The sequence below is a fragment of the Populus trichocarpa genome, chromosome 19 (genome assembly GCF_000002775.5).
Source record: "Populus trichocarpa isolate Nisqually-1 chromosome 19, P.trichocarpa_v4.1, whole genome shotgun sequence".
NCBI classification, from domain to species: domain Eukaryota; kingdom Viridiplantae; phylum Streptophyta; class Magnoliopsida; order Malpighiales; family Salicaceae; genus Populus; species Populus trichocarpa.
In genome coordinates, this window is record NC_037303.2 from 3404849 (window position 1) to 3427093 (window position 22245).

Here is a 22245-nt window from a genome sequence, read left to right on the forward strand (position 1 = left end):
CAACCGCTACCACACTTTCAAATACCCTCTTTTCATTTTTAAAGTGCTTTTTACTCGAAAATATATTAAAATAATGTTTTTTTATTTTTTAAAAATTATTTTTGACATCAACGCATCAAAATGATAAAAAACATCAAAAAATATTAATTTGAAGCAAAGAAAAAAATAAAAAAATTTAAAATTTTTTAAAAATGCTTTTGAAACACAAAAACAAACAGGATTATTGTTAGGTTGTGGTTGTGGCTAAATAATAAATTTTTTAACATAAAAAAAAAATCACAGGCTGCAGGGAATTTTTTTTATTTTGTTATTAAATTGAGTCTATCATATCAAACTTATTGTGTGTAGTCTCCGCACCATGTAACAAGGGCCACCACATTAAATTTTAAGAGAAAGCATGACTGCCTCTTTGGAATTAAAATAGGTCTGCCACTGTAGCGGCATAATTAAATAAGAGAAAAATACAACAGAGAACACGAGAGAAAAGAAAAGAAAAGGAGGCAGTTAAACGGTCTGTCTTCATTCTTTGTTTTCCAACTCGTTAACCGTTGGATCAGGCTGAGATTTTAAAAACAGCTTCTAAACATGTTACTCTTTATTCTGGACGGTTGGATCGAAGATTTGTTATGTATAAGCTGATTGTTTGGTTAAAAAATCAAGGCTGTCAGTATTGTGAGTTTTTCTCAAATATTTCTCCTTTAATATTGTTGTATTCCAAGAATAGATTGTTCTTGATGATATGCATGTTCTAGCCCTTAATTAAATCTGATGAAGAACAATTGTGAACCCATTATTTGTTGAAGGTGGAAGTTTTTAGGTGGATTACGGTCCCATGGTTTTTTCCCACATCGGATTTTTCACGTAAAACTCTTAGTGTTGTTTTGCGTAATTGTTTGCATTATTTTATTTACTATTTGATTCCATTTTTGATTGCACAAAGAGGAAAAATGATTGAGACTTATGAATTGTGATATGGCAAAAATTAGTTTTTGATTGTTCCTGGTTTTCCAACAAAACTTGAAAAACTCCTATTTTGACATTTTTGTTTTACAACTTATATTTTATTTAATGATATAAAAAATAGACATTTATAAAATTAATGTTTAACTTAATATCAAAGATGTTTTGTAAATTAAAAGTATTGTTTTCAAAACAAAAATCTATTATTATCTTAAAAGAAATTTAAAATAAAACATTCAAACAAAGTCACAATATCTTGTATATGGTTGAAGAAAAAAAATATTGATAAATTTGATAAAATTATATAAAAAATGTATTAAAAATATTTAAAAAATCATAAATCTTATATTAATTAAATATTCATGCGTTTTGTTTTTCATATTAGACACATATTAGCTAGAAAAAAATAGTTAAAATTCCATAAAACTTATATCAAACTTAAAAAATAGTTAAAAAAACACAAGTGCAAGGGATTTTTTTTATTTTGTTATTAAATTTAGTCTATTATATCAAACTTAAAAAACTTCACCTTCAGTTTTACAAATTATATTTTATTTAATGATATAAAAATAGATATTTATAAAACTAGTGTTCAACTTAATATTGAGATTTTTTTGTAAATTAAAAGTATTGTTTTCAAAATAAAAATTCATTATTGTCTTAAATAAAATTTAAAATAAAACATTCAAACAAAGTTATAATATTTTGTATATGGTTGAAGAAAATAAATATTGATAAATTTAATACAATTATATAAAAAATATATTAAACATGTTAAACAAAATCATAAATCTTTTAAAGAAGACAGTGGGACCTAACCACAGTGTCGCACCTGTCATTCATGTCGCTTATAATTATTGTTTTATTTTTGCATTTTAGCAACTTGTATAGGAAGGTTTGCCCCACAAGCGACTCTAAGCACGAAACGACGGCTAAAATTCACATCACCGGAGTTATTATCATATATTTATTTTAATGTTTTAAAAATATTTTAAAAACAATTAAAAAAATTATTTTTTATTTTAAATTAATATATTTTTAATGTTTTTAAATTATTTTGATACACTAATATTAAAAATAATTTTTAAAAAATTAAAAAAATATTATTTTAATATATTTTTAAATAAAAACCATTTTAAAAAACAATAATAGAAACATTATATACAATCCAAAGTTGTCAATTCCGTTCCGTTTCGTCCGGAATGGCCGAAATATTCCATACTAATTCAAAAAATAGAACAAAACGGAATAATTTTCATCTCATTTTAAATCTCGGTCCGTTCCGGATTTTTTGGCTAAATTTCGGCCGGAACGTTCCGGTTTCATTCCACATATTTCGTTCCGCTCTTGAAAAGCCATTGGACCTTGTTTAATTTAATTAATTAAACCACCCAAGTATAAAAAACTATTTTTCATTACTATTTTCAATAACAATGATATTAATAATAATATTGAAAATTATTACTACTATTTTCATTAACAATGATATTAATTTTATAAAATTAGATTTATCACTAATATATATGATTTATATTCATGTTATCTTTTCCATGTTTATACTTTGTAGGAATTTGAGCAAAACAAAGGATGCTTTAGATTCCATTAGCCTTGATAACATTGACCTAACTTTATATTTAAAATATTTGTGTTAAAACATTTTACTTTCATAATATTTTGATATTTTTGTTTAAGTTGAATTACTTTAAGTTAAAGATCTATTTAATCTTGACTATTTAGAAATATTTTAAAATTTAAAATTATATTTGTTTGGCATTGTGTTTGTATTGCATAATTTATAATTAATTTATCTTAAATTTAAATTATGTTTGTTGAATTTATATATATATAAATTCCAGTGTAGCAGATGATGAGCGAATAAATTCTTCCGAAGCAGAAAGAAAGTAATTATCTATGGAAGTAGTTTTGGCTCATAATGAATAAAAACAGTGTGCATGCATGAAAATTCTCTTTTTAAATAAAACATTTTTGTTCTAGTTTTGTTTATTTTTCAATTAAAAAAAAACTTGGATTTATCTTATTTCAATTCAAGACAGAGTCTGAATAGAATATACTAGTTAGGTGACTCGTGCTACGCCACCAACTCACTTTTTATTTTAATAAAAAAAAATTAAAAATCTAAGACCCAAAAGTATTGGGTTTGACTGTAACGTCAAACCCAAGAGCGTTGAGTCTGACTGCAACGTCAAACCCAACAATAATATTTATAATATTAATAATAATATTTAACTTGTCTGCAAAATTTTTATTTTTTTAATCTTTCAAAAAACATTATGGTTTTTCTTCGATAATAATAATAGTTTTTTAAATTTTAATAATAATAATAATAATAATTATTATTATTATTATTATTAATTTTACAATTGATTATAAAATGTATATCATGTATATATCTGAATAGGAATTAATGCAGGATTATTCCAATGTTGTGATTCTTACCGTTAATGTTATGTTTTGCCATTTATATGTTAATAGAAAAGGTTGGTTAAGACTAAACCTAAATCATTCTATTATTCTCAACTTGGTATCAGATCCCTAAATAAACTAAAACACTTCCTCTCCTTTCTCTATACAATGGACTCCTCATCACAGCCGCCTGCTGCTTCTCCTTCTGCAACACCGGCGATGCCAGCTCCTTGTCTTCCTCTGCTTCTGTTCTGTCGTGGCCACTAAAAATCAATTTGAATTGATAAAACTTTTCAAGCCAAGATTTACCATCTCAAGCAAGGTGAAAGCCAAAGAACTCCATAATGAAACTCGTCTCGTCAAATAGAACTTGTTAATATCAAAATCAATTTTTTTTCATAGTTAGAATTAATGTCAATCAATTACTTTCTCTTTCCTCAACATTTCAAACAAGTTTTTCTTTCATCTCTCTTAATTCAGTGAATAAAAAATAAAGAAAATAAATTTTCAAACAAAAAATAAAAATTATTGCTAATATGAGGTGAGCATATATTTTCTTAATTCTCTTGATCTAATTAGGCTGTAATTATAGGGTTTAGATAAAAAAAAAAAATTAGTTGGTTCATTGTTATATAAACAGTGAAACTTATCCCATCTCTTTTAGATGTTTTGTTAATAAAAAATACATACACATCATTTTCACATGCAATTATTATTTTCACATACTCATCATTTTTGTTAATAAAAAAACATATTATTAATTTTTTTATTAACGTGGGTGTTCGGGTCAACTTGCGCACACCTTGACTAATCCCATGAACCCTAAAGTTAACGACCATGTAAGCCTCCAGTGGCCCTAAAATTTATGGAACTCAAATTAATAATCTCTTAGAAGCAAATTTAAAACCTAATCAATTGAGTTATATCCTTCAAAATTACATCATTATTTTTATATTCATGGAGAGAGATCCACTGAAATCAATAGTACAGGTACGAGAATCCTTTATTCTTTAGTCATCAGATTATACGTTGATTTGACATGCATAAAGCAGTGGGACCTAACAATAGTGCCACACTTGTCATATACGTGCCTATATTTATTGTTTTATTTCTGCGTTTAAAAACAAATTAAAAAAATTTAAAAAAATTATTTTAAATTATTTTTTTATATTTAAAAATCATTTTATTATGTTAATATCAAAAATAAATTTTTAAAAATAAAAATATAGGTGCCTATAATTATTGCTTTATTTCTGCGCTTTGAATTTTTTTTGAAAGAGTTAAAATATTTTTATTTTTAATTATTTTAAAATATTAATGTTAGAAATAATTTACGAAAAACAAAAATATATAATTTTAATATATTTTTCAAGAAAAAAACATTTAATTGAATGCTTGACGATTTTGCCACGTCAGATCGCACCAGAGCTGCGATCCACCAGTACAAAGCATCAAAGCTGGGATCCACCTTACCTCGATAACAATGAACCTTAAATGATAGCTGTCCCCTCTAAATCTAAAACAGCATTAAAGGCAAAAAACACATGTATAAAATGTTAAATTGAATTATGATTGATAGAGTAATTAGATAAACAGAGACTAACTGATCAACTTGTATATTCATTATTTTTATCTATTTTATTTCTTATTCAATTATTATTTTTCAAGTGGCACTTGTATAGGAGGGAGGTTCGCCCACAAGCGACTCTACAACAGGCAGGAAACAATCACTCAGCGGTTAAATTCACGGCACCCGAGAGGCGTTTCCTGTTTTAAAGTTAAATGACTACACCGACACCACTGTTATTAAGCCCGGCCCGGCGGGTCGACCCGGGACTCGATCGACCCGGTGGCTGGAACGGTCCGGGTTTAATAAAAGACCGGCTGTGACAACAGCCCGGCCAAACCCAGGCGACACGGACGAGACCCGGAGTTTCTTTTTTTTCAAATGTGGGATTTGAAACCCATTAGTATATATACTCTATGTTCCCAAGAAAAAAGTCATGTTTTTTTCAATGTGAGATAAAAAACCTTTTGGTTTAAATACTTCAACTTAAAAGGATAATATAGTTTCTTTTCAATGTGAAATTTGAAGCCCTTTCATATATATACTCTATGTTCCCATGAAAAAAACCATGTTTTTTTAATGTGGGATAAAAAACCTTTTGGTTTAAATACTTCAACTTAAAAGGATAACATAATATCTTTTCAATGTGGGATTTGAAGCCCTTTCATATATATACTCTATGTTCCCATGAAAAAAACCTTGTTTTTTCAATGTGGGATAAAAAACCTTTTAGTTTAAATACTTCAACCTAAAAGGATAACATAATATCTTTTCAATGTGGGATTTGAAGCCCTTTCATATATATACTCTATGTTCCCATGAAAAAAACCATGTTTTTTCAATGTGGGATAAAAAACCTTTTGGTTTAAATACTTCAACTTAAAAGGATAACATAGTATCTTTTCAATTTGGGATTTGAAGCCCTTTCATATATATATTCTATGTTCCCATGAAAAAAATCATGTTTTTTTAATGTGGGATAAAAAAACCTTTTGGTTTAAATACTTCAACTTAAAAGAATAACATAATATCTTTTCAATGTGGGATTTGAAGCCCTTTCATATATATACTCTATGTTCCCATGAAAAAAACCATGTTTTTTCAATGTGGGATAAAAAACCTTTTAGTTTCAATACTTCAACCTAAAAGGATAACATAATATATTTTCAATGTGGGATTCGAAGCCCTTTTATATATATACTCTATGTTCCCATGAAAAAAACCATGTTTTTTCAATGTGGGATAAAAAACCTTTTGGTTTAAATACTTCAACTTAAAAGGATAACATAGTATCTTTTCAATGTGGGATTTGAAGCCCTTTCATATATATACTCTATGTTCCCATGAAAAAAACCATGTTTTTTTAATGTGGGATAAAAAACCTTTTGGTTTAAATACTTCAACCTAAAAGGATAACATAATATCTTTTCAATGTGGGATTTGAAGCCCTTTAATATATATACTCTATGTTCCCATGAAAAAAACCATGTTTTTTCAATGTGGGATAAAAAACCTTTTGGTTTAAATACTTCAACTTAAAAGGATAACATAGTATCTTTTCAATGTGGGATTTGAAGCCCTTTCATATATATATTCTATGTTCCCATGAAAAAAATCATGTTTTTTTAATGTGGGATAAAAAACCTTTTGGTTTAAATACTTCAACTTAAAAGGATAACATAGTATCTTTTCAATTTGGGATTTGAAGCCCTTTCATATATATATATATATATATATATATATATATTCTATGTTCCCATGAAAAAAATCATGTTTTTTTAATGTGGGATAAAAAAACCTTTTGGTTTAAATACTTCAACCTAAAAGGATAACATAATATATTTTCAATGTGGGATTCGAAGCCCTTTCATATATATACTTTATGTTCCCATGAAAAAAACCATGTTTTTTCAATGTGGGATAAAAAACCTTTTGGTTTAAATACTTCAACTTAAAAGGATAACATAGTATCTTTTCAATGTGGGATTCGAAGCCCTTTCATATATATACTCTATGTTCCCATGAAAAAAACCATGTTTTTTCAATGTGGGATAAAAAACCTTTTGGTTTAAATACTTCAACCTAAAAGGATAACATAGTATCTTTTCAATGTGGGATTCGAAGCCCTTTCATATATATACTCTATGTTCCCATGAAAAAAACCATGTTTTTTCAATGTGGGATAAAAAACCTTTTGGTTTAAATACTTCAACTTAAAAGGATAACATAGTATCTTTTCAATGTGGGATTTGAAGCCCTTTCATATATATACTCTATGTTCCCATGAAAAAAACCATGTTTTTTTAATGTGGGATAAAAAACCTTTTGGTTTAAATACTTCAACCTAAAAGGATAACATATTATCTTTTCAATGTGGGATTTGAAGCCCTTTAATATATATACTCTATGTTCCCATGAAAAAAACCATGTTTTTTCAATGTGGGATAAAAAACCTTTTGGTTTAAATACTTCAACTTAAAAGGATAACATAGTATCTTTTCAATGTGGGATTTGAAGCCCTTTCATATATATATTCTATGTTCCCATGAAAAAAATCATGTTTTTTAAATGTGGGATAAAAAACATTTTGGTTTAAATACTTCAACTTAAAAGGATAATATATTATCTTTTCAATGTTGGATTTGAAACCCTTTCATATATATACTCTATGTTCCCATGAAAAAAGTTATGTTTTTTCAATGTGGGATTTGAAATCTATTAGTATATATACTCTATGTTTTCAAGAAAAAAGTTATGTTTTTTCAATGTGGGATAAAAAACTTTTTTAGTTTAAATACTTTAACTTAAAAGCTTAACATAATATCTTTTTAATGTGGGATAAAAAACTTTTTAAAATATTCTTTTAAACTTCATAATATGTATAATCTATATTTATATGGATTTTTTCATATGAAATATTAAAACTTTAATTTTTTTAAAATTTTTCCGGGTTAATCCGAGTTGACCCGAGTTGACCCGGGTTGATCTATGAAACCTGGGACCTGACCCCTTGACCGAGTCCATCTCGGACCGGGTTTAATAACCATGACCGACACATTTATGCAAGGAAAGAAAAGTGAATACAATTAATTTGTATCTGTACCACAAAATAGAAGAAGAAACGTTTTTTTGGCGTGTTTAGTATTTTCCCTGAAAGTGTCGATTATGCTTAGCAGTAGGAACCTTACATCTTTCTATTAATTACAACCGCACATTTCATGCATGCATGGATGATTGAAAGCTTTATATAAGAAGCTGGAGCTAAGAACAAATCAGCAGATAGCAGAACCAAAGCAACAGCCAATAAACATGATGGTGGAAAGCGTTCTTTGCATGAATCCAGGAGATGGTGAAACCAGCTACGCCAAGAATTCATTCCTTCAAGTCTCTCTCTCTCTCTCTCTCTCTCTCTAACACCTTATTTCATAAAAATGTTGTGTCTCAGTGCATTTAGAGAGACAAATTACCGGCCTTTTTTTTCCTTTCTTTTTGGTAGTGTTAGAATTTTATTGTAAGTAGAGAAGACCTCGCGTAGCAACTTAAATTTTGAAGTTAGGTAAGATAAGCGAAGTTTAATGATATGAAGGAAGCAAATATATAGTCATCGCTGCATGCATTTCCTTCTTCCTGGCATCACATCTCACCGAATATATTAGTAATTCTTGCATTTATTTTTTCCTGGAAGCTAGTATTGCAGATTAATTCTGATGTGGTTTGAAAATTCGTTTCGCAGAAAACAGTGCTATCAAAAGCTAGGCCAATCCTAGAAGATACCATCAAGGACATGTTCAGCACCGCCCTTCCCACTAGCTTCAAACTAGCAGACTTGGGCTGCTCTTCAGGACCCAATACTCTCTTGTTCGTTTCTGAAATCATGGACGTCATTTATGAGCTTTGCCAACAACTGAACTGTAAACTGCCCGAATTTCAGGTGTTTCTGAATGACCTTCCAGGGAATGATTTCAATGCTGTTTTCAAGTCGCTGCCATTTTTCTACGACAAGTTTGGAAAAGAAAAGGGAGACTTGTATGGACAGCACTGCTTCATATCAGGAGTACCTGGTTCTTTCTATCACAGGCTCTTCCCAAGCAAGAGTTTGCATTTCTTTCATTCCTCTTACAGCCTACACTGGCTTTCTAAGGTTATGTTACTGTCTTTTTTTCATAATTACTATCTCTAAGTTTAATAATGATTTATCCCAGTAACTGGAATGCCTAGTTAAGATAGCGAAATATCAAAGACAAACAAAAATTGGTAGAGAAGAAGAGAAACAAGATGTTTATAACCATTACTGAGTTAATATAAAACCTGAAACCTCGTTTATCACAGCTTAAAATAACTACAGAATCAAATACAAAATACATATAAATAATAGCAATTGCTTGAATCAATACTATAGAATGTGCTGTTGCCTGTTGTGGTTTAAATTAGTCACGCGTGAACATAAACATGGCAAAGCCTGACCATATATTTTCATGACATTAGGTGCCAGAAGGTATATCAAATAACAAGGGGAACATATACATGGCAAAGGCAAGTCCTCCTAATGTATTTAAAGCTTACTTGGAGCAATTCCAGAAGGATTTCTCCTTGTTTCTGCGCTTACGCTCAGAGGAAATAATACAAGGAGGACGTGTAGTTCTTACATTCCTCGGCAGGAGTAGTGACGACCCAAGAAGCAAAGATTGCTGTCTTTCTTGGGAGCTGCTAGCAAAGTCACTGCTAGACTTGGCAGCAAAGGTTAGTTTATTTTCATTTAAATGAAGCAAATTGCTTGCCTTGTTGGTTATGGAGATTAATTAATTCAAGTTTCAGGGACTTGTTGTAGAGGCCGATATCGATACCTTCAATCTGCCATATTATAATCCTTACGAAGGAGAAGTGAGGGAAATTATCGAAATGGAGGGATCATTCGATATTAACAAGCTAGAAACTTTTGCTATTAACTGGGATGCTAATGATGATATCAGCAACAAAAATTTTGTGTTTGACAAGGACCAATGTGGACGAAATGTGGCAAATATTGTAAGAGCAGTTGCAGAACCGATGTTGGTTAGTCATTTTGGAGATGAAATAATGGATGAATTGTTCAAGAGGTACGCAGAGCATGTAGGTGAACATCTGTGCGTGGAGAAGACAAAACACATAAACATAGTCCTCACAATGACAAAGAAGGAGTAGACTCCAGTGTAGCAGATGATGAGCGAATAAATTCTTCTGAAGCAGAAATAAAGTAATTATCTATGGAAGTAGTTTTGGCTCATAATGAATAAAAACAGTGTGCATGCATGAAAATTCTCTTTTTAAATAAAACATTTTTGTTTTTGTTTATTTCTTTAATTAAAAAAAAAACTTGGATTCATCCAATTTCAATTCAAGACCAGAGTCTTAATAGAATAGACTAGTAAGGTGACCTGCGCTATGCCACCAACTCACTTTTTATTTTAATAAAAAAAATCATAAAAATCTAAGACCCAAAAGTATTGGGTTTGGTTGTAACGTCAGATCCAGGAGCGTTGAGTCTGACTGCAACGTCTAACCCAACAATAATATTTATAATATTAATAATAATATTTAACTTATCTGCCAAAATTTTTATTTTTTTAATCTTTCAAAAAAAATTATGGTTTTTCAACGATAATAATAATAATTTTTTAAAATTTATTAATGATAATAATAATAATAATAATAATAATAATTATTATTATTCTTATTATTATTAATTTTAGAATTTATTATAGAATGTATATCATGTATATATCTGAATAGAAATTAATGTAGGATTATTCCAATGTTGTGATTCCTACAGTTAATGTCGTTTTCTGCCACATATATACAAATAGAAAAGGTTGGCTAAGATTAAACCTAAGTCATTCTATTATTCTGAACTTGATATCATAGCCTTAAATAAACTAAAACACTTCCTCTCTTCTCTCTCTGCAATGGACTCCTCATCACAGCGCCTGCTACTTAATAAACTAAAACACTTCCTCTCCTCTCTCTCTCTGCAATGGACTCCTCATCACAGCCGCCTGCTACTTCTCCTTCTGCAGCATCGGCGGTGCCAACTCCCTCCCCTACCACACCATCCCTGTCTTCATATGCTTCTGTTCTGCTGTGGCCACTAAAAATCAATTTGAATTGATAAAACTTTTCAAGCCGAGATCTACCATCTCAAGCAAGGTGAAGGCCAAAGAACTCCACAATGAAACTAGTCTTGTCAAATAGAACTCGTTGACATCAAAATCAACTTTTTTCGTAGTCAGAATCAATGTTAACCAATTACTTTTTCTTTCCTCGTTGTTTAAAGCATATATTTTCTCGATATTTTCCATTTTAATTCTCTAGATCTAATTAGGCTGTAATTAAAGGGTTTAGATAAAAATAAAAAAAATCAGCTGGTTCATTGTTATATAAACAGTGAAACTTACCCCATCTCTTTTAGATGTTATGTTAATAAAAAATACATACACATCATTTTCACATGCAATTATTATTTTCACATACTCATCATTTTTGTTAATAAAAAAAACACATCATTACTTTTATATTCATGGGAGAGAGATCCACTGAAATCAATAGTACAGGTACGAGAATCCTTTATTCTTTAGTCATCAGATTATACGTTGATTTGACACGCATAAAGCAGTGGGACCTAACAACAGTGCCGCTCTTGTCATATACGTGCCTATAATTATTGCTTTATTTCTGCGTTTAAAAACAAATTAAAAAAAATTATTTTAAATTATATTTTTATGTTTTAAAATCATTTTTTATGTTAATATAAAAAATAATTTTTTAAAAATAAAAATATATATGCTTATAATTATTGTTTTATTTTTGCGTTTTAATTTTTTGAAAGAGTTTATTTTTTTATTTTAAAATGTTAATGTTAAAAATAAATTAAAAAAATAAAAATATATTATTTTAATATATCTTTTAAGAAAAAAACATTTAACTGAATGAGACGATTTTGCCACATTAGATCGCACCAGAGCTTTGATCCACCGGTACAAAGCATCAAAGCTAGGATCCACCTTATCTTGATAATGATGAACCTTAAATGATAGTTGTTATTGTTGTTAAAATCGTGAATTAACTCTTAAAAGCGACATGTTTGGAATCAGGACTCAAATCTGCCAAAAATATGCAAAAATTAGATATTCAGGCTACATAGAGGAATTTTAACATGAATAATTTTTTTATTATTCTAATTTTTTTTTATTTTTTTAAAATAAATGTCAAAGTTTTCATTTAGAAAAATTGTCATAACCTAATTTTTTATAACATAAAATTCAAAAAAATTGGAAAAATGAAATGAATGAAAAATTAAGGTTTGGATCAGGGCAACACCAATGGAAAGCTTTTAGGGGTTAATCATGTTGGATTTATGACTTTGGAAGTTAATTTTGAAAGAAATTGAAAGAATTAACTAGTATGGGGTTCCAATTAAACTTTGAGTGGGTTTAATTAATGATATCGGGAATTTGATTGAAGAATGGATAAGTTTGAAGACTTAATTAGTCTTAGAATTAGTTTAATTAATGAAATCAGAGGCATAATTGAATAAATATTAAATTTCTAAGTTAATTAAGGACAAAATTACAAGTGATTAAGGTCCAGGGACCATTTTGTAAAAAGCACAGAAATTCTATCCAGGGGCCTGATTAAAAAATGTTGAAAATTGGAGGACCAAATTGAGAGATTGCCATTTCCAACCCAGAACGACACCGTTCATCAATTGCTATTCACTGTCTTCTTCCTCCGGAAACGACACGCAAGCTGGGCTTGCAAGCCCATGCATTTTGGTTGTTTTTTAAAGGAACATACGCCTTAAGCCACTCAAGCCATGCATCTGGCCTTTTTTATGCTCTTTTATATTTTTTTTATTGATGTTTCTGTGTGCTGGGCCACCTGGCTTACATGCTTTCCCTTTGTTTTATTTTTTCTTTTTTTGTTTGAATTTTTTAATTGATATTTTTCAATTTCATGAATTTTATTAATTCTTTTATTGACTTTTTTTTTTTATCAATTCCATCCTGCAACATTTGATTATTTTGAATTGACATTTTTTATTTATTTTAGTTTGTTCTTTGTGAGGTTCTCAAGGTTTTGGACAAAAATCCCAGAATTCGATTGATACTTAATTTTGATAGTGTCTATTTTTATTGTCATATAATTAAATAAAAAAGTTATTAAACCTAGTGAGGTGCATGACCCAAATCACAGAACGATTTGGCAAGTTAATTCGGGTTCACTCAGATTTTTTCTTTGTACGTTGCTTGAACTGAATATTTTTTTTTATTTTTTCTTTAACATTTGGTTGATCGGGAGTTGAGTTTCATGATTGTTTTTCAATTTACTTTTCATGTAGTTATTATTGTCTTATGACCTGAATTTCAGGTTTGACAAGTTAACCATAGTTAACCCGTATCATCCAATATATTGTCGTCTCAATAGTTTTTTTAAAAAAATTTTCATCCCATTTGAATCAATGATTAAGATCATTTTCTATTAGAAAACATGTTAATAACATCTATATATTATGTTAAAAAAATATAGTCGGAGTCGCAGCATAACTCCTTTGCCTAGGAGATACGGCTTCATCTGCATTTGCCAATATAGATAATTGGTATTTGTTAATTTGAGAGAGATGACTTGGTAAGTGTGGGAGAGGGAGACAATGTCAGTGACAGAGGAAGGCTGCAACAGAGGAGTGTTGTTTGGGTTGAAAAGAGCGTGACCACCATCTGTTGGTTGTGGCCACGGTAGAATAGAAGCAGAAAAGGAGACTGGTGCTACGGCAGAGGAAGAAACCAGCACCGGCAGTTTTGTAGAGAGGGCGGCAACGGGCGGCTGAGAAGAAGAGTCCATTGAAGAGGAGAAGAGAAAGTGTTTTAATTTGTTTATGGCTCTGATACCAAGTTGAGAATAATAGAATGACTTGAGTTATTTCTTAGCCAACCTTTCCTATTTATATGTATGCGACAGTACACTACAGTAACTATAGGAATCACAACATTGAAATAATCGTACAGTAATTCCTACACACACACACACACATTTTATACATTCTATAACAGTCATAAGAAATTCAAATCTAGGAATGGTTGTCAATTGAGATCATAAAATGGTTGATATAAAGAAACATTTGGGAGGGAATTTGGTGCTTTATATAATACTTTAATTAGCATTGATGACACTCATATGTATGGTAAGTACAAGGTAAAGTTGTTAATTGCAGTTGCTTATGATATGAATAATAAGTTTTATCTGTTATGTTTTGCTATTGTTGAAGAAGAAACGAATAGTAATTGGAGTTGATTTTTAGATTTACTTTGTCGATGTGTAAATGAAATTCACACTAAGTTATGTATTATATTATATAGACATGCGATGATTAAGAATGTCATGGCATTTCAGGCCTGTCCACAAGTGCTTCAGGTCTATTCACAAACTGGGATGTTTTTAGATATAGTTAAATTATATGATTTAATATTATAAGAATTAAGCATTTAGTTTAAAATTAATAAAATGTAATTTTTCTTACTGTTTTTTATTATTAATTGTTAATTTTAATGAATTGTGAACTTGTTGATAAGATGATGAATCGTCAATTATGTTTCATAATTTTAAAGTTGGGTTATGAATTGTGTATTATTTTTTTAGCGTAGAGAGTCTGGAAAAATGCCTTGAACACATTTCTTAGACAAGTCACTATTGTCATATTGTCATATATGATTTTCTTTGGCAAGTTGCTATTGTCATATTGTCTCAAGTTGCATACGTTGAATGTGACATGCAAACCGCAAATGATGATGACAACTCACAAAATTGTAGTATTTTTTTTTAATAATTATTAGTTATTTTTTAAAGTTTTTTCTATTTAATAATATATTAAAATATTTTTAGTTTTTAAAATTGATTTTTAACATTAATATATTAAAATGATATAACTAAAAGAAATTAATTTGAAAAAAAATATTTTTAATTTTTTTTAAAATATCTTATTCATTATCCATCATATAATCATATAAGGTAAGTATTATTTGAAAAAATCTAACCATTTAAATTGGCTTGAGTTTAGATTTTATTGTCATTCCTATTAATGAATTAATACTAATATGAAATATAGTTAAAATTAAGTTACAATCTTTCAAATTGATTTTTTTTTAAGAATCTACATTTGAGTACTTACAATTTAAGGAAAAGGTTAAAAACTCAAGGAAACCAGGTGATAATTTCAAAATTAGCATGAAAAGTTAACTTTAGTCCTCCAATTGATACATTTTAAGTACTTATAATTTCCAAATTTAACTTTTGATTCAAAATTTGATCTTCCATATTTATATTTATATTTTTATTTTTTATGATAGGAGCGGAAGTCATTGAATTTTGGTGGAAGAGAGAGAAATTATCATTAACAATAATTTCAACCATAAAAAAAAATTCATATTGGTGTAAATATATTATATTCGTTAAGAAGAGTTATATTATGGTTTTCTTTAGCCTTCACCTTTCTTAAGAGAGTATAGCTAGTTTTGATAACAAAAAAAAAAAAAAAAAAAATTAAGTCTGGTTGATTTTTTTATTTTTTGATCAATTTTTTTAGTTATTTGAGACTATAAATAGATTCATTTAGATATTTATGATTTTTTTTTAAAGTGATTTGGGGTCAAGTAGGGTTTTAAAAAATGAGTTTTGAGTTAAAATATCCTGCAAAAACTTTATAACGACACTCCGATCATCAAATTCTTTACCAGCATTGGACGCGTCGTTTGTTTTAAAAAATATAATTAAAGGGTGGACAATGCATATATAGTCCACCCTCTAATATTATAAAAAAATAAAGATAAGAACCTGAGACGCAGGTTGGGCTTGCGAGCCTCTGCGTTTTAGTTGTTTTTTAAAACAGCGGCTAAAATTCACAGCACCGGAGTGGCGTTTCCTGTTTTTAAACGACCACACCGACACATTTATGGAAGGAAAGAAAAGTCAGGTACAATTAATTTGTATCTGTACCACAAAATAGAAAGGGAAACGTTTTTAGTATATTCCCTGAAAGTTTCGATTATGCTTAGCAATAGGAACCTTACATTTTTCTATTACCACCACACATTTCAGGCATCCATGCATGCATGATTGAAAACTTTATATAAGAAGTTAGAGCTAAGAACAAATCAGCAGATAGCAGAACCAAAGCAACAGCCAATAAACATGGTGGTGGAAAGCGTTCTTTGCATGAATCCAGGAGATGGTGAAACCAGCTACGCCAAGAATTCATTCCTTCAAGTCTCTCTCTCTCTCTCTCCCCCCCCTTCTCACCTTATTCGTTACTACATTATTTCATAAAAATGTGATGTCTTAGTGCATTTAGTGCGACAAATTACCCTTTTTTTTCCTTTCTTTTTGGTAGGGTTAGAACTTTATTGTAAGTAGAGTAGACCTCGCGTAGCAACTTAAATTCTTAAGTTAGGTAAGATAAGCGAAGTTTAATGATCTGAATCAAGCAAATAGCCATCGCTGCATGCATTTCCTTCTTCTTGGCATCGCATCTCACCAAATATATTAGTAATTCTGATGTTGTTTGACAATTCGTTTCGCAGAAAACAGTGCTATCAAAAGCTAGGCCAATCCTAGAAGATACCATCAAGGACATGTTCAGCACCGCCCTTCCCACTTGCTTCAAACTAGCTGACTTGGGCTGCTTTTCAGGACCCAATACTCTCCTGTTCGTTTCTGAAATCATGGACGTCGTTTATGAGCTTTGCCAACAACAGAACTGTAAACTGCCCGGAATTTCAGGTGTTTCTGAATGACCTTCCAGGGAATGATTTCAATACTGTTTTCAAGTCGCTGCCATTTTTCTGCGACAAGTTTGGAAAAGAAAAGGGAGACTAGTATGGACAGCCCTGTTTCATATCAGGAGTACCTGGTTCTTTCTATCACAAGCTCTTCCCAAGCAAGAGATTGCATTTCTTTCATTCCTCTAGCAGCCTACACTGGCTTTCTAAGGTTATGTTACTGTCTTTTTTTCATAATTATTATCTCTAAGGTTAATAATGATTTATCCCAGTAACTGGAATGCCTAGTTAAGATAGAAAAATATCAAAGACGAACAAAAATTGGTAGAGAAGAAGAAAAAAAAGATGTTTATAGCCATTATTGAGTTAATATGAAACCTAAAACCATTCCTGAAATCTCGTTTATAACCGCTTAAAATAACTACAGAATTAAAGGCAAAATATATATAAATAAAAGCAATTGCTTGAATCAATACTATAGAATGTGCTGTTGTGCTTTAAATTAGTCACGCGTGAACATATACATGTCACAGCCTGACCATAAATTTTCATGACATTAGGTGCCAGAAGGTATATCAAATAACAAGGGGAACATATACATGCATGGCAAAGGCAAGTCCTCCTAATGTATTTAAAGCTTACCTGGAGCAATTCCAGAAGGATTTCTCCTTGTTTCTACGCTTACGCTCAGAGGAAATAATACAAGGAGGACGTGTAGTTTTTACATTCATCAGCAGGAGTACTGACGATCCAAGAAGCAATGATTGCTGTCTTATATCGGAGCTGCTAGCAAAGTCACTGCTAGACTTGGCAGCAAAGGTTATTTTATTTTCATTTAAATTAAGCAAGTTGCTTGCCTTGTTGGTTATGGAGATTAATTAATTGAAGCTTCAGGGACTTGTTTTAGAGGCCGATATCGATACCTTCAATCTGCCATTCTATCATCCTTACGAAGGAGAAGTGAGGGAAATTATCGAAATGGAGGGGTCATTCGATATTAATAAGCTAGAAACTTTTGCCATTAACTGGGATGCTAATGATGATATCAACAACAACAATTTTGTGTTTGACAAGGACCAATGTGGACGAAATGTGGCAAATATTATAAGAGCTGCTGCAGAACCGATGTTGGTTAGTCATTTTGGAGATGATATAACGGATGACTTGTTCAAGAGGTACGCAGAGTATGTAGGTGAACATCTGTGCGTGGAGAAGACAAAACACATACACATAGTCTTCACCATGACAAAGAAGGAGTAGATTCCAGTGTAGTAGATGACGAGCGAATAAATTCTTCTGAAGCAGAAATAAATTAAGTAATTATCTATGGAAGTAGTTTTGGCTCATAATGAATAAAAACAGTACTGTGCATGCATGGAAATTCTCTTTTTAAATAAAACATTTTTGTTCTCGTTTTGTTTATTTTTTTAATTAAAAAAAAACTTGGATTCATCCGATTTCAATTCAATATCAAAGTCTCAATAGAATAGACTAGTAAGGTGACCCGCGCTACGCCACTAACTCACTTTTTATTTTAATAAAAAAATCATTAAAATCCAAGATCCAAAAGTATTGAGTTTGGCTGTAACGTTAAACTTAAAAGCGTTGAGTCTGACTGCAATGTCAAACCCAACAATAATATTTATAATATTAATAATAATATTTAATTTGTCTGAATTTTTTTTTTTAATCTTTTAAAAACAAATTATGGTTTTTCTTCAATAATAATACTATTTTTTAAAAATTTATTAATGATGATAATAATAATAATAATTATTATTATTAATTTTACAATGTAGAATTATTCCAATGTTGTGATTCCTACAGTTAATGTCGTGTTCTGCCACATATATATATAAATAGAAAAGGTTGGCTAAAACTAAACCTAAGTCATTCTATTATTCTCATCACAGCCGCCTGCTACTTCTCCTTCTGCAGCACCGGCGGTGCCAGCTCTCTCCCCCACCGCAGCATCCCTGTCTTCCTCTGCTTCTATTCTGCCGTGGCCACTAAAAATCAATTTGAATTGATAAAACTTTTCAAGCTGAGATCTACCATCTCAAGTAAAGATGAAGGCCAAAGAACTCCGCAATGAAACTCGTCTCGTCAAATGAAACTCGTCTAGTCAAATAAAACTCGTTGACATCAAAATCAATTTTTTTGTAGTGAGAATGAATGTGAACCGATTACTTTCTCTTTCATCGTCGTTTCAAGCAAATTTCTCTCTTTTCTCTCTTAACTTAGTGAATAAAAAATAAAAAAATAAATTTTCAGACAAAAATAAAAATTATTGCTAATATGAGGTGAGCATATATTTTCTTGATATTTTACATTTTAATTCTCTAGATCTAATTAGGCTGTAATTAAAGGGTTTAGATAAAAAGAAAAAAAAATCAACTGGTTCATTGTTATAATATTTTGTTAATAAAAAATACATACACATCATTTTCACATGCAATTATTATTTTCACATACTCATCATTTTTGTTAATAAAAAAAACACATCATTATTTTTGTATTCATGGGAGAGAGATCCACTGAAATCAATAGTACAAGTACGAGAATCCTTTATTCTTTATTCATCAGATTATATGTTGATTTGACGCGCATAAAGCAGTGGGATCTAATAACAATGCCGTTCTTGTCATGTAAGCGCCTATAATTATTGCTTTATTTCTATGTTTAAAAACAAATTAAAAAAATTTTAAAAATATTATTTTAAATTATTTTTTTATATTTTAAAATCATTTTATTATGTTAATATTAAAAATAATTTTTAAAAAATAAAAATATATATACCTATAATTATTTCTTTATTTCTGCGTTTAAATTTTTTTTGAAAGAGTTTAATTATTTTTAAATGTTAATGTTAGAAATAATTTAAAAAAAATAAAAATATATTATTTTAATATATTTTTAAATAAAAAAATATTTAACTAATGCTAAAAGATTTTGCCACGAGAGATCGCACAGAGCTGCGATCCACCAGTACAAAGCATCAAAGCTGGGATCCACCTTACCTCGATACAATGAACCTTAAATGATAGCTGTCGCCTCTAAATCTAAAACGTGATATTTCATTATTTTTTTAGCCATCGCTGCATGCATTAATAATAATAGTTGTTAGTGGTATTGTGGATTGAGAAGATACAATGGAAGAAAAGATAGATAATGAGTTTGAGACTCAAGATGGATCAGAAATAGATGATGGGTTTTGCATGCATGAACACATGATTTAAAAATGTTATTGATTTTGCTTGATTGATGTTGACACTTGGGATGTCACAAATAATATTAATTTGATGTACTACCCAAAGATAAAAACCGATCAAGTATTAAGAGTAATATCCTAGTACTTAATTAGGATTTAGAAGGGATATACCTCTTACCTGCAACCGAGAGGGAATCCTACTTTCAGGTATATGTTTGTCAATCCAAATAAAGCAATATAGTGGATTGTTAAAAAACTGATAGGCAGGAAGTATGGATCGATGTTGTTGTTATTAGACAAACCATCATTGTAGAAGTAGTTTACCCCATCCTTGGAAGGTTTTGAGGTTGTTGCCTTGGAGAGATGTCATGTCAATCTCATTTTTGGACAGTTGTGCAATCACACTATGGAGGATTTAGATTCATCATTTTCAATGTAAATTGTGCAATTGCACTAGAAAGAGTTGATCCCTTCTAAGGTAATTTGTGCAATCATACTAGGGAGACTGAGTTCATCACATCCTTAGAAGGTTGGAAGGCCATTGCCTGGAGAGATGTCATGTCAACGCTATCTTTGAAAAGTTATGCAATCGCACTAGAGAGGCTTCAGATTCATCATTTCAAAGGTAAATTGTGCAATTACACTAGAGAGACCGAGTCCATCCCATCATTGAAAGGATGAGAGGTCATTGCTCTAGAGAGATGTCGCGTCAATCTCATTCTTGAACATTTGTATAATCACATTAGGAAGGCTTCAGATTCATCCCTTCCAAGATAAATTATGCAATCATACTAAGGAGACTGAGTTGATCATTTCCAAGGTAAATTATGCAATTACACTAGGCAGACTGAGTTCTTCTCATTCCTGGAAGGGTGGGAGGTCGTTGCCTTGAATATCACTTTAAAAAAGACATTGTTATTATGAATAATGTAATTCATTTATAAGAAATTTACATTTTTAGTCATTAACCATGTTACATTTTTATTGCCCTTTGAGGGATAATCATCTTAGTGACATTTCTTTTGAGACCATATTTTCAGCTTATAAAAAGGACACAATAAAGTTTATTCAATAGATGTCTTTTGGTTTGTTGACAAGTGACCTCACATGTTATACGATTTGAACCAACAATCCACTAGTATTTTTTTAAAGCATTCCAAAAACTCGAGGCTCCAACTGCATTCGTGAAATTCGCAAATGTCTGGCCTAAATTTGGTACTCTTATCAAGCCCATATGCAAATAGAAAAATCATATTGACTTAGGGAAATTAAATTTGATGCCTATCCTTTTTTTCTCGTTGAAGAGTTGTTAAAACTTTAATGGAATAGATGTGCCAACAACTGTAGAAAGGCCCACGACACATCTCATTCTAGGAGTGTTTTGATTATCATCCTTAGATGGTGATTGGGGACGTCGATAAACCAAGCCTGAAAGAACTATCGATGGCTTTTTAATCAGCTCCCCACAGATGATGCCATTGATGACAAGCAAGAAAATCCAAATAAGTTGAGAACAAGGCTTATGTATTGAATAATAGGTTAATCTTTTAGTTCTAGCAACTCAATCTCTTCTCCCCTACTGAAGTGGTTGGTAGTTGGTGCTTGATACCTGTATAAGATCCTCTTTTATGAGCTTGAGAACTCTCTGATGCTTAAATTAGTATATTTTTTTAGAGAAGATGCCATCATATCCTAAAGAGGTAAGCTCAAAATAAAAATGCATCTAGAAAGGAGATCCTACCTCCCTCTCTATATCGTATTGCGAGAGAAATATTTCTGACTTATTCATAGGGAAAACATCTCTAACTTGATTAAAGAAAAAACATCTCTGACTTATCTGGAGGAAAAATATCTTTTCATACTTGGGCTCAACGTTTGACTAACCCTAAAAGATGTTGGGTCTGACAGGTTGCGAGACTCGTACATGATTGGGCTCAGCGCTCGGCTGAGCCCAAGTGATGTTTTGGGTTATTATCTGGTTTATGGTTCCTTTAAATGAGAATCCAACAAATAAAAAAAATATGTTAATCCATCTATAAGTATATACCATCCCTGACATTGGGGATTATTTATGTTATTATTTCAAATTATTTGTTTTTTTTTCTTTTTTGCTAATTCGTTATCAATTTGCGAACACTAATTATTTTAGTATATCCTCTCAATTATTATATTAAAAAAGTGAGTATGTACCATCATTGACAATGAGACAAACCTTTTTGGGTCACCAATTATTACACTCATAGTTATCAGACCCGACCCGGGGGTTGACCTGGCCAAGG

At 30.3% G+C, this 22245-nt stretch overlaps 1 protein-coding gene across 6 annotated transcripts in view; it reads left to right on the forward strand.

The window, feature by feature from the left end:
- Positions 1-22245, forward strand: part of LOC18108185 (probable methyltransferase TCM_000331) — a 57641-nt gene that overhangs the window by 25855 nt on the left and 9541 nt on the right. Inside the window, exons 1-4 of one of the 6 annotated variants that reach the window (XM_024591351.2) lie at positions 8179-8335; positions 8685-9092; positions 9437-9691; positions 9767-10282. The exons of 2 other annotated variants lie outside the window; for them this stretch is intronic. In XM_024591351.2, the coding sequence (XP_024447119.1) occupies positions 8261-8335; positions 8685-9092; positions 9437-9691; positions 9767-10132 (1104 nt within the window). In that variant the 5' untranslated portion in view covers positions 8179-8260 and the 3' untranslated portion in view covers positions 10133-10282. Of the gene's footprint in view, positions 1-8178; positions 8336-8684; positions 9093-9436; positions 9692-9766; positions 10283-16078; positions 16244-22245 lie in introns of those variants that run through there. 3 more of the 6 variants (XM_052449723.1, XM_052449721.1, XM_052449720.1) reach the window with 3 other exon arrangements.